This window comes from Styela clava, chromosome 15 (assembly GCF_964204865.1).
Source record: "Styela clava chromosome 15, kaStyClav1.hap1.2, whole genome shotgun sequence".
Taxonomy (NCBI): Eukaryota; Metazoa; Chordata; class Ascidiacea; order Stolidobranchia; family Styelidae; genus Styela; species Styela clava.
The window spans coordinates 3,974,479-3,989,606 of NC_135264.1; the positions used below are offsets into that span (position 1 = coordinate 3,974,479).

General features: G+C 34.9%; 1 protein-coding gene across 4 annotated transcripts; it reads right to left on the reverse strand.

Annotated features, from left to right (window-relative positions):
• Nucleotides 1–1,442: 1,442 nt before the first annotated feature.
• LOC120333641 (uncharacterized) lies at nt 1,443–14,509 on the reverse strand. Of its 4 annotated transcripts, none has more exons than XM_078120385.1 (14): nt 14,136–14,509; nt 13,148–13,279; nt 11,664–12,561; nt 9,137–9,166; nt 9,003–9,041; nt 8,662–8,837; nt 7,769–7,918; nt 7,147–7,161; nt 5,977–6,068; nt 4,605–4,761; nt 3,935–4,055; nt 3,665–3,813; nt 2,033–2,189; nt 1,443–1,813 (listed from the first exon to the last, which is right to left on the reverse strand). In XM_078120385.1, exons 3-14 carry the CDS (start codon nt 12,541–12,543, stop codon nt 1,749–1,751), a joined length of 2,031 nt encoding a protein of 676 aa, XP_077976511.1. In that variant the 5' UTR covers nt 12,544–12,561; nt 13,148–13,279; nt 14,136–14,509; the 3' UTR covers nt 1,443–1,748. The 4 variants fall into 4 exon arrangements, with proteins under 4 accessions (XP_077976511.1, XP_077976510.1, XP_039256916.2 ...); XM_078120384.1 differs by lacking the exon at nt 14,136–14,509 and adding an exon at nt 13,940–13,957; XM_039400982.2 differs by lacking the exons at nt 13,148–13,279; nt 14,136–14,509 and having other exon boundaries at nt 11,664–12,614.
• Between the last annotated feature and the right edge of the window lie 619 nt (nt 14,510–15,128).

Genomic DNA, 15,128 nt, shown 5'->3' on the forward strand with positions numbered 1-15,128 from the left:
GGCCATTGTTGTCGCACTGTTAAATTATATCGGAGTCGAAAAAATGAATCGAATGATGAACCACGGCTTTTTGCCCGGATTTCATGTCTGATATGGGAATAGTTGGCAAGCTTGTTTCAGATGCATGGGAATAATGGTGGAGTAAATCTAGTGTTGCCAACTATGAAAAGTTTCCATAAAGGACATAGATTACCGTCATCGTGTATTTTGTAACTTGAAGGAAAGGACAATATAAAACAATGAAAAATATATCTATACAAGCTAAAATGATATATTAAAACAATCATCATGTGTTTATCATTTAATGTTTATTTAACATTGACCCAAGCAATGTTAAAAAAGTTGTTAGTTCTTTGGCTATTTGAGCCGGGCCAAAGCGAAATTAAAAGAAATAATTAAAAGCTTGCAGATACATAAACGAAGGCGATTTTTTAAGAACGGAACAATATCAAACGCACTACTATAACTATCCGGCCAAATTACGTTGGAAAGAAAGGACAATTAGCATCTTTTCTGAATGCTAAAAAGGACAAAAAAAGCTTAATTAAAGGATTGTCTATTGAAATAAAGGACGGTTGGCAACCCTAAGTAAATCGCAACCGAACAGCGGGTACGTGAACCGCTTTACGGCGGTCCAGCACTGCCTTCGTACATAATTATATCAATCGGGATTCGAGCCTGGGAGTTCACTCCGGGTAATTGCGGGTTCGATAGCCAGCGTGTTCCTAAGAGTCTGAGCAATGCGCCAAACGCGGAGCCATATCTTGTTTTTCTCAAGTCTGGTTGACAACGTTGACATATTTGTAAACTGAACTTGCAATCGAGCAAAAATATTTAAGAAAAAGTACAGCAAGCTTTAAACTCTAAGTAAATTATGTTGTTAGTTCACATAATGCCGCTGCTGAATTCTTCTACTTGTGATTTATGCACCCACCCCTCAGCTATCTTGTCACATTTGCACATCGTTGCTACGGCAACGCATCGGATATTACGCGATTAATTTATGGTGGTGAGAGTGCTTTTGATGCTAGTAGTAAAAGGGTACATAATACCACAAAATAATTATACGCAAGTCTCGATGACGACGGTCCATTGGTATTCTCACCAGACCATATTTGAAAAAATACTACACCCCTTCCCCGCCCTGCCTACCCAAAAATGAACAGTGGCAGTTTACTAACATACTAGAGGATGTATTTAATCTACTTTATTGTATCTATTTAATGTATCTACTTTTAGCAAATAAACAAAATAAACTCGAGTTCACATACTTCTTGAAATAAAATTTCTACCTCGTAACGATAAGATTCTATTATACGTTGTTTTTCTGCCCCTGCTAAAACATCTCTTTCTCCAAACCAGTCGTGTCGCTAATGAAAGGATTTTGATTTGCCTGTCCATCATACGAACCCCTGCGGTCCGAATTACCCCGACCTGCTACATCAGGTTAAATTTGCTATTTATTGAAAAGAGAAAAAGAACATGATATAAATGAAATAATATGGAACGAAATGATATCGAAAAAAGATTAATAAAACTAATATGCAACAATAAAACAGTAAATTAGTGTTTAATAAATAAGGTAAAATCATAAACGTGATAGTGGATATCGATTGGCAATAAGTCTCTGGTTTGGGCAGCCATGTGCTGCAAACTGATTACGCATCAACGCGTGATCTATGTATTTCATCAAGAAATATACATGTGAGTTTCTGTTGCTATTTCAGATTTAACCTTCGTTAGGTAAACTAGTCAGTGGAGCCGTCTCCCGATGATGTTGGAGTATTGTCTTCAATCCAGCCTTCTGACTTTCCTGCAAAAATATAACCGAAAAATGTAACCATAGCGATAAAGTTAAGTGAAGTAGGTTTTTAACTAAATTCGCCCAGAATGATAACCACCAAATATTAACCACAGTTATATACTGATGAGAGATGATATATGAATACTTTTCTTTAATGTTGCCAGTTAACTGCTTTACAGAAACAGCTTGATATTTTAAATCAAGAGGATTGTGAAATGCATAACTAACCAATTTCGGTCCAAATCCAGTCAACAAAATATGTCATTTTCGTGTAAACTCCTGGTTGCTTTGGTTGACCACATTCAATTCCCCAGCTTACACTGCCTGCTAATACCCACGCTTTCCTCGTAGTGTCGTAGCAGGACAATGGGCCACCGGAATCTCCCTAGATTGTCAAAGTAAAAAATAAATAGAATTTATGAGGCAATTGTATTTTATAGGTACATACACAAAGTTGGAGGCTATTGCTGCGGAGGCAATGGTTTTATTCAGTGGCAACTGTTTGCGTATTGGAACAGTTAACTGCCAACAATAACCCAACCCTCGTCTCTTTTAATGCAATCTTCCGGGCGTAGGATAGCCCGAATTTGACACCGTCATTTGCATTATGATAGGTTTATTTTAGGGGTAAATTTAGGCATTGTCCACATGTAGTGAAATTTTATTTATTTCATAATTAGTATTGGTCCTCTATAAAAAAGGACCGCATTCTACTGGATTCCCATCAAACGGCTCTGAGACGTTGCCGAAACGTTCAATTAGTTTGAACTGTGGTAAGAGTTGACATGGGAACGTTACAAAAAAATAAGGTGATAAAACAAGCAGATATTTTCATCATGATAGGGTTCGCACATCACTAATTGGGTGATTAGTGTTGTAGACGTTGTAATTGCAGACATACACTTGTCGAGAGTACCGGTATCAAATATTCGATATTAATCAGGCCAGTCAATGCTGTTGTGACTTTGGGCAGTCTACGCAGATCTTGCAAGTCGAGAAATATTGTATTTCTGTTGTCTATCACATTTGAAGCAGATTGAATCCATTAGGGGTACATATTACTCAAGTCGAATTGTAATAATCGGCGATGTAGTGACCCCCTTTCGAATGATCTAATGGTACTAGATGATGGACAATAACATACAATTTACCTATGAATGACTGCTCAAAAAAGCGATTATACAGTCTAACATACCATCTATGCGTTGAAAAGGGCATAGGTGTCATGATTGTTGATAGCGTCATCATATTGTGGTTTTGTTTAATATTTATTGTATAGTGCTCAAAATGATGCCTATTGGTTTAACATGTTAGTATGATGATACACAATATAAAAAAGGAGAAGATTTCGCGTTATAGAGTACCACAACATACAACAATTCTAATTAAAGCCGCAAAACTGGTTTTAAAAATAGTGCAGCATTGAAGGTTGAAAAAAGGTCAGAAGGGATGTTTATTTTTTGTAAAGATTACAAGAGCCCGGTGGGCGTCAGTCTGCGTTTCCTCAGTTTCGACCTCGCCACAAAAAGATAACAAAGGTTGGAGTAATAGAGATTATAAATTTGTTTACATAAGTTTATCGGTTTTCCAAACTTAAACTTAATCACTATTTAAAAATGGCGGATGTAAACCTTAGCCATATTTATATGCAAATGAAGAGACATTCATGTGAGTTTAAGTCAAACAGGTTTTCGACGTGCAGCAGTTTTCCGATTGTCATTGTGATACTGAGTTTTTTTCTATGTTTTCGACGTAACAATATTTAATATTTGAGTATGTTTATTGGTAATTTTTGTACACAAATACCGCAACAAACCTGTTCACGATTTCTAACTTAGACTATCTTTTTCGATTACTAACCTGACAGGCATCTTTACTTCCATCGTGAGTTCCGGCACAAATCATTCGATCAGTTACTAGTACACCTAACCATTCTTCATGTGTACAAGTTTTTTCTCCAATAATATTTATTTGTGCATGTTGTAAAGTTTTAGGCGCATTTGCTTGACCTATAGAAATAAAAATCACCATATAAAAATGCTTTTGCCACCAATACCTACATTCATGGATGGTATTCAGCAGCATAAAAATATTTTGCGGCTGATGTTATGTATGTATATTAAAATTTACCTGTATTAGTTGTAGCCCCCCATCCACTGATATAACATTTTTTCCCATCTTCAAATTCATCAGTTGAATGCGGAATACATATTGGTTGTACCGTTGGCGTGAACGTCAGTGGAGTCTCAAGCTGTGAAATAAATTTAATTTTCAGGTTCAAATGCACTAGGAACCCTAAACAATAATCGAACAGGTTATATTGGCGGTTATTTTAATCTTTCATTCTCACTCACTTCGTCTACTGTTCAGCAGTACAGGCAAAATAAGAGGCGGTAAATTCTGCTCATTGGGGTATTTTTAAAACCAAGTTTGTATTTCAAATCCAATGTAATTTTAACTGTTACAGAGAAAATATAAAAAAAACAATACAATTTACTCTTTATCATTTTATACAAATTAAATATACAGTATATATAATCTACTATCATGAATCGCAAATCTTAATTTTTTAATTTTCTTGTATTCGTTCATGCATGAAGCATACATACGATCCTGGATGTTATTTTAGATTATCTCGACCAAAATCTCAGAAAATATTACGCGAGTGTCTAAAAATTTGCAAAGAAAGCAAAGTATATTTATCTGACGTTATTCTAATATTACTTATTACATCTGTATTCTCTCAGCGGCTAATATTGCATGCTTTAATTAAGATCATTCGAAGACGAGCTTATCATACCTTCATAAGGCTCACGTCGTAGTCATATGAGAAATCGTTGACATATTGTGGATTTTGAATTATCTTGATTATTTTTGAGCTCTGAGCAGGTGGCTCCGTCTTTTTGGCGATCATTGACATTCCTACGTATGCCGTCCATAAACTAGGGTCAGGGTTACTGTAATATGAATTACAATAATAGATAATGAAATTGAAGATCAGCTTAATCATTTGCCTTCCTTTGAACTACCGAAAAATTAGAATGCAAGGAATAAAATTGAACATTAAAGTGGTTTGAATGCAGGGCTGGACAATTAATTTTTTGAGTGGGCCGGTTTCAGATAATAGACTTGATCACTGGGCCGGAGGCTCAAAATGAAACTATGAATAAAAACAGTTTATTCACAAAAAAGCAGCACAACAGGTAATGTACAACAAACGTATAGTGTACCAGGGGGTACAATGAATACTGGGACTGATGGAGACTACTTAACGCGCCCAATAGCCTATTTAAATTAGACCCGAGCTGCTTATGCTGATTCCTTAGATCGTTCGTAAGTTTATATACGTCAGAAATCTGTTTTTAATTTGATAATCTTCATACTTTGAAACAATAATTCGAATGGGCGAATATGGGGTGATATATCGTCTTTTTGCACATTATATTCAGGTGCGAATATTGCGTGATGAATAACGGCAGCGGTTTCCAATTTTTTTGTTCGTGCGGCGCCACATTATCAAGAAGGAGAAAATTACCGCGCACTTACAAGAAAAAAATGATGCTTTTAAATAAAACTCAATTTAGTGATCGTTAATGTGTACGTGTACTTCATGCCATTGTTTGTAAACATGTGGGCCAAAAGTATAAACTCAAGAGGTCAAATCTTCTTTCTCATCTCTGCCTGATTTTCCTTCGAAATGCCAAAAAATCACTCATGTTCACTAAACTCGGTTCAGCAGATAAATAAGTACAGCTTGCGAAATTGCAGCAAGTAGTGTCTATCTCTATTGTTGCGTAACAATAGAAGTAGACCCTACATAACACAAAGTAAAATGAATTTATCGATCCATATACAAATCATTAAAAGGCAACTCTCCTCTCTTTCGCGGCACACCTTTTGGGAACCGCTGAATTATTATATTTATTTTGGTTGACGATTCGCTATTTTCTTGATATTTTCAACAGAAATTTATATTCATAAAAACTATATATAGTCGTCATTTCAGCAGGGACAAGTGGGCCGGATGAAACACTTCGGTGGGCCGAATCCGGCCCGATTCCAATACCAAACCTAAGTTAAACATACACTGAACTCATATTACCAAAATCGAACTCGCCTAAGTTTTAACCGGTTATCAAATTTGATTTACAGTACCATCATTATACACTTACGCGTCTGTACAATGTGCTGCGGTGAGAACCCAATCGTTCAGTATGATCGATCCTCCACATGTCATTCCTCGAAGTTCAACCCACAAACTTGCCTGAAGTAAAATTCATTATAAACCATCGTTTCGAAACAGAAACCAGTAACGTTAGTTTTATATAATACAACAATTGTTTAGTTTTAGGCTTATCATTAGTTACATTCGAATTCGTGAAGTTTGCCTACAAAATGTATAGTTTCTGTTAACATATCACATATTGTTAATAATTAGGATAAGTTGAGATTGAAGTGTGGCATGCAAAATAAAACTGAAAGCATTAAAACGTTCTCGTCTTTGGTGACTTTATAAAAAGAACAAGAATCTGCAGACAAAATACACTGACTTCATGCACATGCAAACAAACAAATTGATAAACCCAGTTATTAGAAAACAAAAGTAATGAATATATATATATTTTTCACATAGTTTATTCCACTACACATAATATCGTTTTGTACAGCGCTGTGGCTAAACTTTGTAGTAATTAAGTAATATAGGATTTCAACAGTGACAAGTAAAACTATTTTATAACCGTACAGCTCGTGACTGACGGGGTTTAAATAAAGAGTAAATAAAAAATACGAAAAAACTGCGAGGTAATTGAATTGAAGAAGAAAAACAAGAATCAGCAAACAACACGTGAAGAGAAGTGAAATAAGCAAGAACTCAATCTTTTGACAGTTGACAATATAGAAACCAAAAAGATGTTGACTTGTTGTCGAGCAGAGAGTTTGAAAAAGATATAATTCTTAATATAAGAACATCAAACGTTTTGTTTTTAAAATCGCATGTCAGCTGTAGTCTAAATTCCCGAATGAATACCAACAGAACTAGACACGATAACAAATTAGCTAACCACACAGGTGACTCAGGAACAAATTTTGATTTGTTTGAATAACGTCTCGTTATTGTGAGTTATTGGGAAATGTGACTTTACTATAATAAGACAAAAGATAAGTGAAGATAGGAATGGTTTTTCTTTCATGACATATAAAATGAAAAACACGACTTCTGAGAAAAGAATAACGAATTCATGTAGTTCATATGATGGAAAGAACGTACTCTCTGTTGCCAGAAGAGGAACTGAGAAAACACATGAAATCGTGAACTACAAATTATTAGCTATGGCCCTTACCGCGTGAAGGTAAACCTGTAACGTGTTTCAAAAAAATGTTATTATATTAGTTTGCAAGCATTGGTACATAAACGCTGCTATGTGAAATAGGGCCAGGTTATGTAAGCCAGCAAGTATACGGACATAAATTAATACAAGAGCCTGCAAAAATATTTTGCAACTAATTGGTTTTATATTCGCAAGTCATCGGGGAACTTATTGGGATATTTATAAACCAATAAAAAGTTTATTCCAATCAATTGGGAAGCTTGATTTATTGACAGACGTTTGACCTTTTATTGCTGCATATTTCCAAGTAAACATCAGTAACTCTTATATAGAAAAATATTAAAAATGATGATATACGACTTCATTATGAAACATACTGAATAGCATTTCCAAAAAGTATGAACATTTATCAAAAAACTATAACTCCAGATATATATATATATCGTTGTTTATTGTATCTAATTCAAATTGATCATGATTGCCTAAATCGGTCATAGGTTGTATCGTTTCGGGTTGCGGATAACAACATGCATTTCCAGGGGAAACGGTTTTTAGCCCCGGGAGCGAGAATTTAAATCACCATCATAACTTGTTTCTACTCGTTTATGCTTCGTTCGTGATTCAAACTCTGTACCTGCCAGGGAAAGCGCATCGCGGTGGTCGGTCGCCCACCATATATTCTTCCTTGTACCATTGAGCCGTCTACTAGTTCTCCGGGTGCTGTATTTTTCTGATTCGTTTTAGAAGGACCGTTTGAAGAGTTCGGGTTTTCCATCTCAAATTCCTGTGTAATATCGTATTTTGGTTTCGACTATTAGCATTTTGTTCAAATTGAATACAAGTGCGTTTAATTGGTCAGAATTTTTCGGAGGCTGATGTTGAAAAAGTATGATTAATTTTTAAATGAAAGTGTAAATGTAAAGAAAAGATTAAAATGCTTTTAGGGCCGATGATATTTTGGTAATTTCTTGGACGGTATACACTGTCATGAATACAAAACAAACAAGTCATGTTTGTAAGCTTTAATACCTTGCAATGCTACAGAATAACATCACATACAAAACTAAATAAACTTTCCATCGATATCAAGGCCGATATCGGTTAAATTCCATACTGAACTGACATGCTGGACGGAATAAAAAATACCACGCCCAGGGCACATAACATATCCATCCTGCAGATGTTTTTCTGTGAACTGCAAAACTTGGGTCTCGTTTTTGACAACAAACTCAAATGACTGTAAATCAGAACACATTTTCTGACAGGGCAAGCTATATTATTCCTCAGTAAATTAAAACAAAATTTAACGGCAATTATATCATTTATTGCCACTTCGGATTGAATTGATATAACTACAACAGAATATAAAACACAAAACATTTATTCACCGCCTTGTTAATAAATGGGCATGTTAAAATCACCATGCAATAAAAATTATCATATTATTGTCGCATGAAAATCAAATATAAATGGTAGCATATTTGTTAGTAGTGTATTCATTTCAAAAGCAAAGCGTTATTCACCTACCTGCCAAGGATATTGTCGAATGTTCGCTCGCATTCCACCGATGATACGCGCTGCTTGTGTAATGTTAATTCGATTGTCATTCTTTGGTGGATGTGAATTTGATAGAGAGTTATCATTTGTTATTGTCCTACTGGAAATTGACAAATATTTTGCTGGATATTTTCCACAGATCGATGCTAAATCACAGAATATGTGCATTAAAAATTTATTAGTTTTATCAAAGGAATATCAATAAGTTTAATAATGAAGAATTTCCACTGCGATTCTTAGAAATTTATAACTTGAGGATTAAGTTATTATGGTTTGGAATGTTTTATTTAGATTTGGTACAATACACTTACTTTGATTTAAAACAGTGGTAACTTTAGGTACATCGGTTTCTGAAAAGAAAATATATATATAATTTTTTCACACTCATGAATCAAATGCTATATTCACTAAACGTTATTATGGTTTATTTATTAATTTATCTCACCTTGCGATTCTGGAACTTTCCCTTGAACAACTGAAAAAAAATTTTTTTTTTTTATAAAAAATAATAAAATCAAACAAAACGATGAAAGGCCGAAGCAAAATATTGCCATGGTCATGAATAGCTAGCTAGAAGTGGTAATGAATACATGCTTCCAATCGGCACATGAATGGACAGTGTTGAAGAGGGCTCATTACAACATTCCTGAAAAAATTGACATCGTTTTTAACCTATGAACGACCTATATACCCCGGAATAATTTTTCAGGCACTTTGATGTAAAAAGACGACGACTCTTTCATCTTGAAGCGTGGGAGATGATACGCTTATGGTTAAAAACACTCGTCAAAAGTACTTATTTTGGTTGGTACACACGAACCAACCTCATCAATTAGGCTAGCTATGGCGCTTTGTCGTCTGCGTTTTTTGAAAAAGCGACAATTAGGCACTCGAGATTATGATGTTTTCCGCATTCTGACAATGGTTTCACTTTTTAATTACATTTTATGAAGGGATGTCATTGAATGCTCTTTATTGCAGTTATATTGAAACTGATTTTCTTCCATTTCAAGTCTTAAAATTATGAGTAATACGAAATCTAAGAATTTAGAGAAATTTCAATCTTCAAGATCATAGATCGGGAAAAACAAGCCCATGAAATGTATTTCTTGAATTTCAAATTTCTATTTCAATTACATTGGTTATACACTACCCAAGTAAGACCCAATCACATCAAAGCATGAGCTAATAACCGGACAAATATAATGTTACAAGATGTTAAGAAATCATGTTACGGTTCATCATAAATGTTTTTCCCCTGCAAACATGCTAAATATTTGTCTGGCAAAAATAGATTTTCGATATCACCAAGATCAATATTAATTTAGCACCGACGAGTGCTAAGCATTCAGAATCGATAAGCTATAATATCTGTTGATAACTGTTAGTGCATTAAAATTGGAATAGTCTAAAATAAAAATGACGGTACAAAATATTTTTCGAAGCCAGCGTTTGATGTTTCTATTTACCGTTATGAATATATAGAATAAGTACGATCTACAATAACACTTCACAACAAGTATGGGAAGATATTTTTTTATTCACTTTATAAATATTTAGGAGTACATTGAGGGAATGATAATAAACGTCCTTGTTATTGTTTAGAATTTTATTTTTTTGAATAACTGGTTTTCAAAAAATGCTCATACAGTTAGACAGAACATTGTTTTATCATTTAAATGTTGTCTGTTATGTCGTCATTTTTCGTCATATGTCGTTACACCAGAGGCGATTTCGAGCATTTAGTGGCAAAACAACCGCATTCAGGCAGATAGATGTATCTGATAACTTGTTCGTGATCCGCAAATGCTATTCGTGATTTCTCGATTGACGGATTACAAACACTGAAAATCGCATTTTGGTCAAAAGTCCACACGAATGTTTATGATTTCATTTTTGATCGTGCAAATGCAAATATGTTTTCTTTATTTTGAGCGAACACAACTTATATGGTTTACACTGTTTTTGCTCCAACAGCAAAAAACAAAACGAAAAAAAAAATCGGAAATTTAGCGCACATGAAATAGACTCGAGCTGCTGGGATTTGAGTTCACGTTCTAAGTTATACGTCTTCTACTAAAATAAAAAATTTTGACAATTTATTTATTCACACCTACCTACTGTCGAAGATATGATATGGATGAGAACCATAATAAGACTATTCTTCAAAACAAATTTGAAGATATTTGCATGTATAACAAACAATTTTAGATAGCTCATTCGAACACTAAAGTCATTACTAATAATCCCCTATTACTCCGAGACGGATACCGTCTGGTTTTAGTTTGCAATATCCTGGTGAAGTATATGATACCAACACTGCTTTGACATACCGGCGTCCAGATTTTGAAAATGATCACTTTATTTCATTTAAGGATATGTGTTTTTCATCGCGTTCATGAACAAAATAATATTTCACATTTGCTACACAATTTTAATTAATCCTAAATTTTCAATCGCCACCGCTATGATATCAATTACCCCAGGAGGATTGTTTCGGATTTAACGAACCCTACAAACAGCGCACTTTGAACGAGTATTTCCTGCTTGCTATATGTACGGGGAAATTACTTTTTTTAATGTCGCGTCTGCAAACGCCATTGAATTTTAATCGTGTAAACAGACCTTGCTCACATAATAGCACTAATTTTAAATTTGTTTATTTGGTTTCGAAAAATAATTTGTATAATTCATTAGTATCTAAGTGTATTGATTCTGTCTGCAGCATATATCTCATTTGTAGCGAAGTTAAAATGAAGTACACAACAAATTGCTGCCAATTGATTAATAATCGACGTTCCATTAGGACAGCTTATTATATTTCTCTAAGTTTCGGGTCGGAATTGGAGCGATCACAGATACGAAACGAAAATTATGAAAACGTGCTTTATCAATATTTCCGTACACTCGTTGCTATGAAAGATGGTATGGAACTGTTGACATTCGTTTGATAAACATAGAATGATACTCACGGAAATATATTAATCCTGATAAAAGAGACAAAATGACAACAAAAAGCACCACGAGTAATGCTACCATTCCCTTGCTGAGCGTCCCGCAACATTTTCTCTTCGCCTTGATGGCTGACTTGTAACTGTAATTTCCAGGCTGTTCAATTTGATGATTGCAATGTTCGTCATCTTCATTAGGATTTTCAACGTTATTATTTCGATTAACATTATTATGTATTCCAGATACATGTATAGTTTGCAAGTTTCTTTCATTTAATATCACTCTGGAATGAAGTGGGCGATCCTTTTTTGGAGCACCATCCGCCCACGCTGGACATGAGGCCGTTTTTAGCACACTAAGTCTTGGCGAATTTCGCACGTTTCGCGTGGTTATGGCCGCATGTACAGGGTTTCCAACAAGTTCGTTTGCAGGTTGTCCATTTATAACAATTGTATGATGATGGTGGTGGAGATGAGTGTGATGACAGGAACACTTACAGCTTTTATTATTGTCAAAAGAACTTTGTTTGTTTGTTGTTTGTGAATGCTGTGGGGCAGAAACATTTTGTCTTTCAGCATCAGGGTTTGAAGAATCTGGCATCGTTTTTTTGTGCATGGGATAGTGTGAAACTTCAATTTCTGGTCCCATTGTAAGATCACATATAGGAACACAACTCGATACAACGCGATCTACACCTTTGCTGTCTTCATATGACAAATTATTAGCCGCGCCGATTTCTGACGACACAGGACATTCTGTGGTATTTTGCACTTCCGGTAAATTACTTCCTGAATTAGTTCGGAAGGCATGGTTCGCTTGACCTTCCATCGTGGGAGAATCCTGAAATGTTTTGTTGGTCAAGTCAAATCCACCAGAAGAAATACGCAATTCCCCTTCCATGTTTATGTGTTATGATTCCTATATGAATGCAGTTTTTAATCGTTTATTTATCAGACAAGTCTACATATTCAATACCTGACAATAAATCATATAGAAATATTATACCGAGGAAGTTTGCAATTAAAATTCTCATACTCAGGAAAGTAATTATGCGAACCAATCGACAGGAATAACGAATAATGAACGTCTGCAGCAAGATTTCGGAAGACGAATCTCTGACGAATGTTTGAGTGCAAAAGAGGGAAATTTATTGACCTTAATCTATACCGCGCTTTTGCCATCAGTGTAAAAGTTATTCACGCAAAATACTAGGTGATGACAAGGGCGACCATCAATGGTTGTATCACCCACTTTTAGGTTTCAAGCAAACGGTGGTCAATTCTTGATAACACTGAAATATAAACTTTAAATTCGGAACCATTTCGCATGAGTTATCTGTTTCAATTTTGATATCCTCTCATATTCTGCGAATGATGCACAATATAATGTTGTTCATTCAACATCTAACTTCTGTCTATTTTTTATCAGAATGCATGACAGTTCTTGATATATATAAATATATATAGTCAACTGAGTCTAAGAAAAAGTTTTGTGGTGGCCATACCTGATACAGAGCAATTTCGAACTAGCTGAACAGGCTAAACTGACACCATGAGTGTTGTTAGTTAATCTGTTTCTGGTGCTATATTCATAACCTCATTTGTCTCCGCTGATTACATATGTGAGATGCCTGTAACTAGAAAGCAACAATATTAAGGCTTAATGCACCCGAGGCAAAATAGCAGCAAGATTAACCTTATAATCATTGCAACAAAACGTGACTTGTGTGTCGTTTTCCACATTAAGACAAAATAATGATCGACTGGAAACTGTGGCAAGACATTGTTTCTTTTTTTTTCTAATTTAAGCAATTATCTTATTTCAACAGTCTGGATAAATCTAACCCATTACGGTATTTGTATTTTATAGTCTATTCAAGCTTGGGACTACTAAATAATTGAACTTCATATTTGAAATTTCTCTGTCTTTCGTGGAAATATGAGGTAAATAGTGAAAAAACTAGTCGAGGTGTCTATTTGTATTTTATAGTCTATTCAAGCTTGGGACTATTAATTAAACTTCATATTTGAAATTTCTCTGTTTTTCGTGGAAATGTGAGGTAAATAGTGAAAAAACTAGTCGAGGTTTCTCGAATCTTGCTATTTTTTGATCGCATCGAATAAAAGACGAAATATTTGATGCACGTGTATAAATACTTGATTGATTAAAATAAATGATTAGCCATTCTGATTGAGTAGGCCGACTCAAAAGTATTTACTGTATTTAGTAGATATCGTTTTTATTTCTTGCGATTAAATGTCGTTTTTGTATAATAGAATAAAAGACCCATATTTACCCCATCAATGTCCACAATTTTAATTCAAGAGTGACTGTAACCTTCTAATTCGTCAGATCTGATTTGAACTAGTTGCGAATTTCACCATGATACCCCCCTCCCCCCCCCCCATATTGTGAAATTTACAAAATCCAGAATTTGGACTTATCCTTGTAAAATATATCTCTAGAAGGTACATAGCTGCAATTAGACTCACAAGACCGCTCTTCAAAATACCATTGGTCCAGCTTTTGTCCGCGTTCCGGAAATCAGCATCTAGTTCTGCCTGTGTATTTTCATTTCAGCGGTCGCGTGCGGTGCGAATAAACTGAAACCGAGTTTCATCGAAAGCCCAATCTCACATTGCGGTCTCGTTTTATTATATCAAGTATTGCCGATACCAAAAAAACAAGATACAATGAACTCTGAGGAACTCATCTGACAAATTATCATTGTAATTGATGTTTTATTGCCAAGCAATACACTTGCCTCGTCTATATATATAACTACTCATTCTAGCCTCCCCAATTATAATAATATCAGTATCATATTACTGTAAAATTCAGTGAAATATGTATAACATTACACTTCGGCGATTGTGATATTCTGAAATTACTTGTTGACTATAACTTAAACACTTAATTAATACATATATATACAAGGTAAATGAGGATTTCTCATGACAGAACAACGGTCTGAATAGTTGTCGATACAGCAAGCTGCTCAGCGCTCGTCTAAACGCATCGCGTTAGCCGACCTATTTCCTACGAGCGTGGTCTGAGCTCATCGAATGAAAGAGTCATACTTCGTGTGGGAAATGACGTGCGTCGGAAATATGAACGTGCTTACTGAGTATGACATATTCTGTCCCTAATGGTGCTGTGCTCATCCGATCAGTGAGTACCAAATCGATGTTCACTACCACTAGCTCCTGCTACATATCTGTGATCTGTTATTTCGTCCATACCAAAAATAAGTCATACAGTATAAAAACATTACTAATGGACGTATAGGGAAGTAACCAGAATTGATCGATATGCATACTACGGGGCAGTACAATCAATCACTTTAATAAATTTATTTGACGTTTGTCTTTAGATAGGTTTTCATACTAAAGCGTACTGAAATTGAATTTTGGGTGTGCTACTTTTTGTTGAAGCAGGGAAGAAAATAGTCTCAATAAAATATATCACTCTGACATACATCTAAT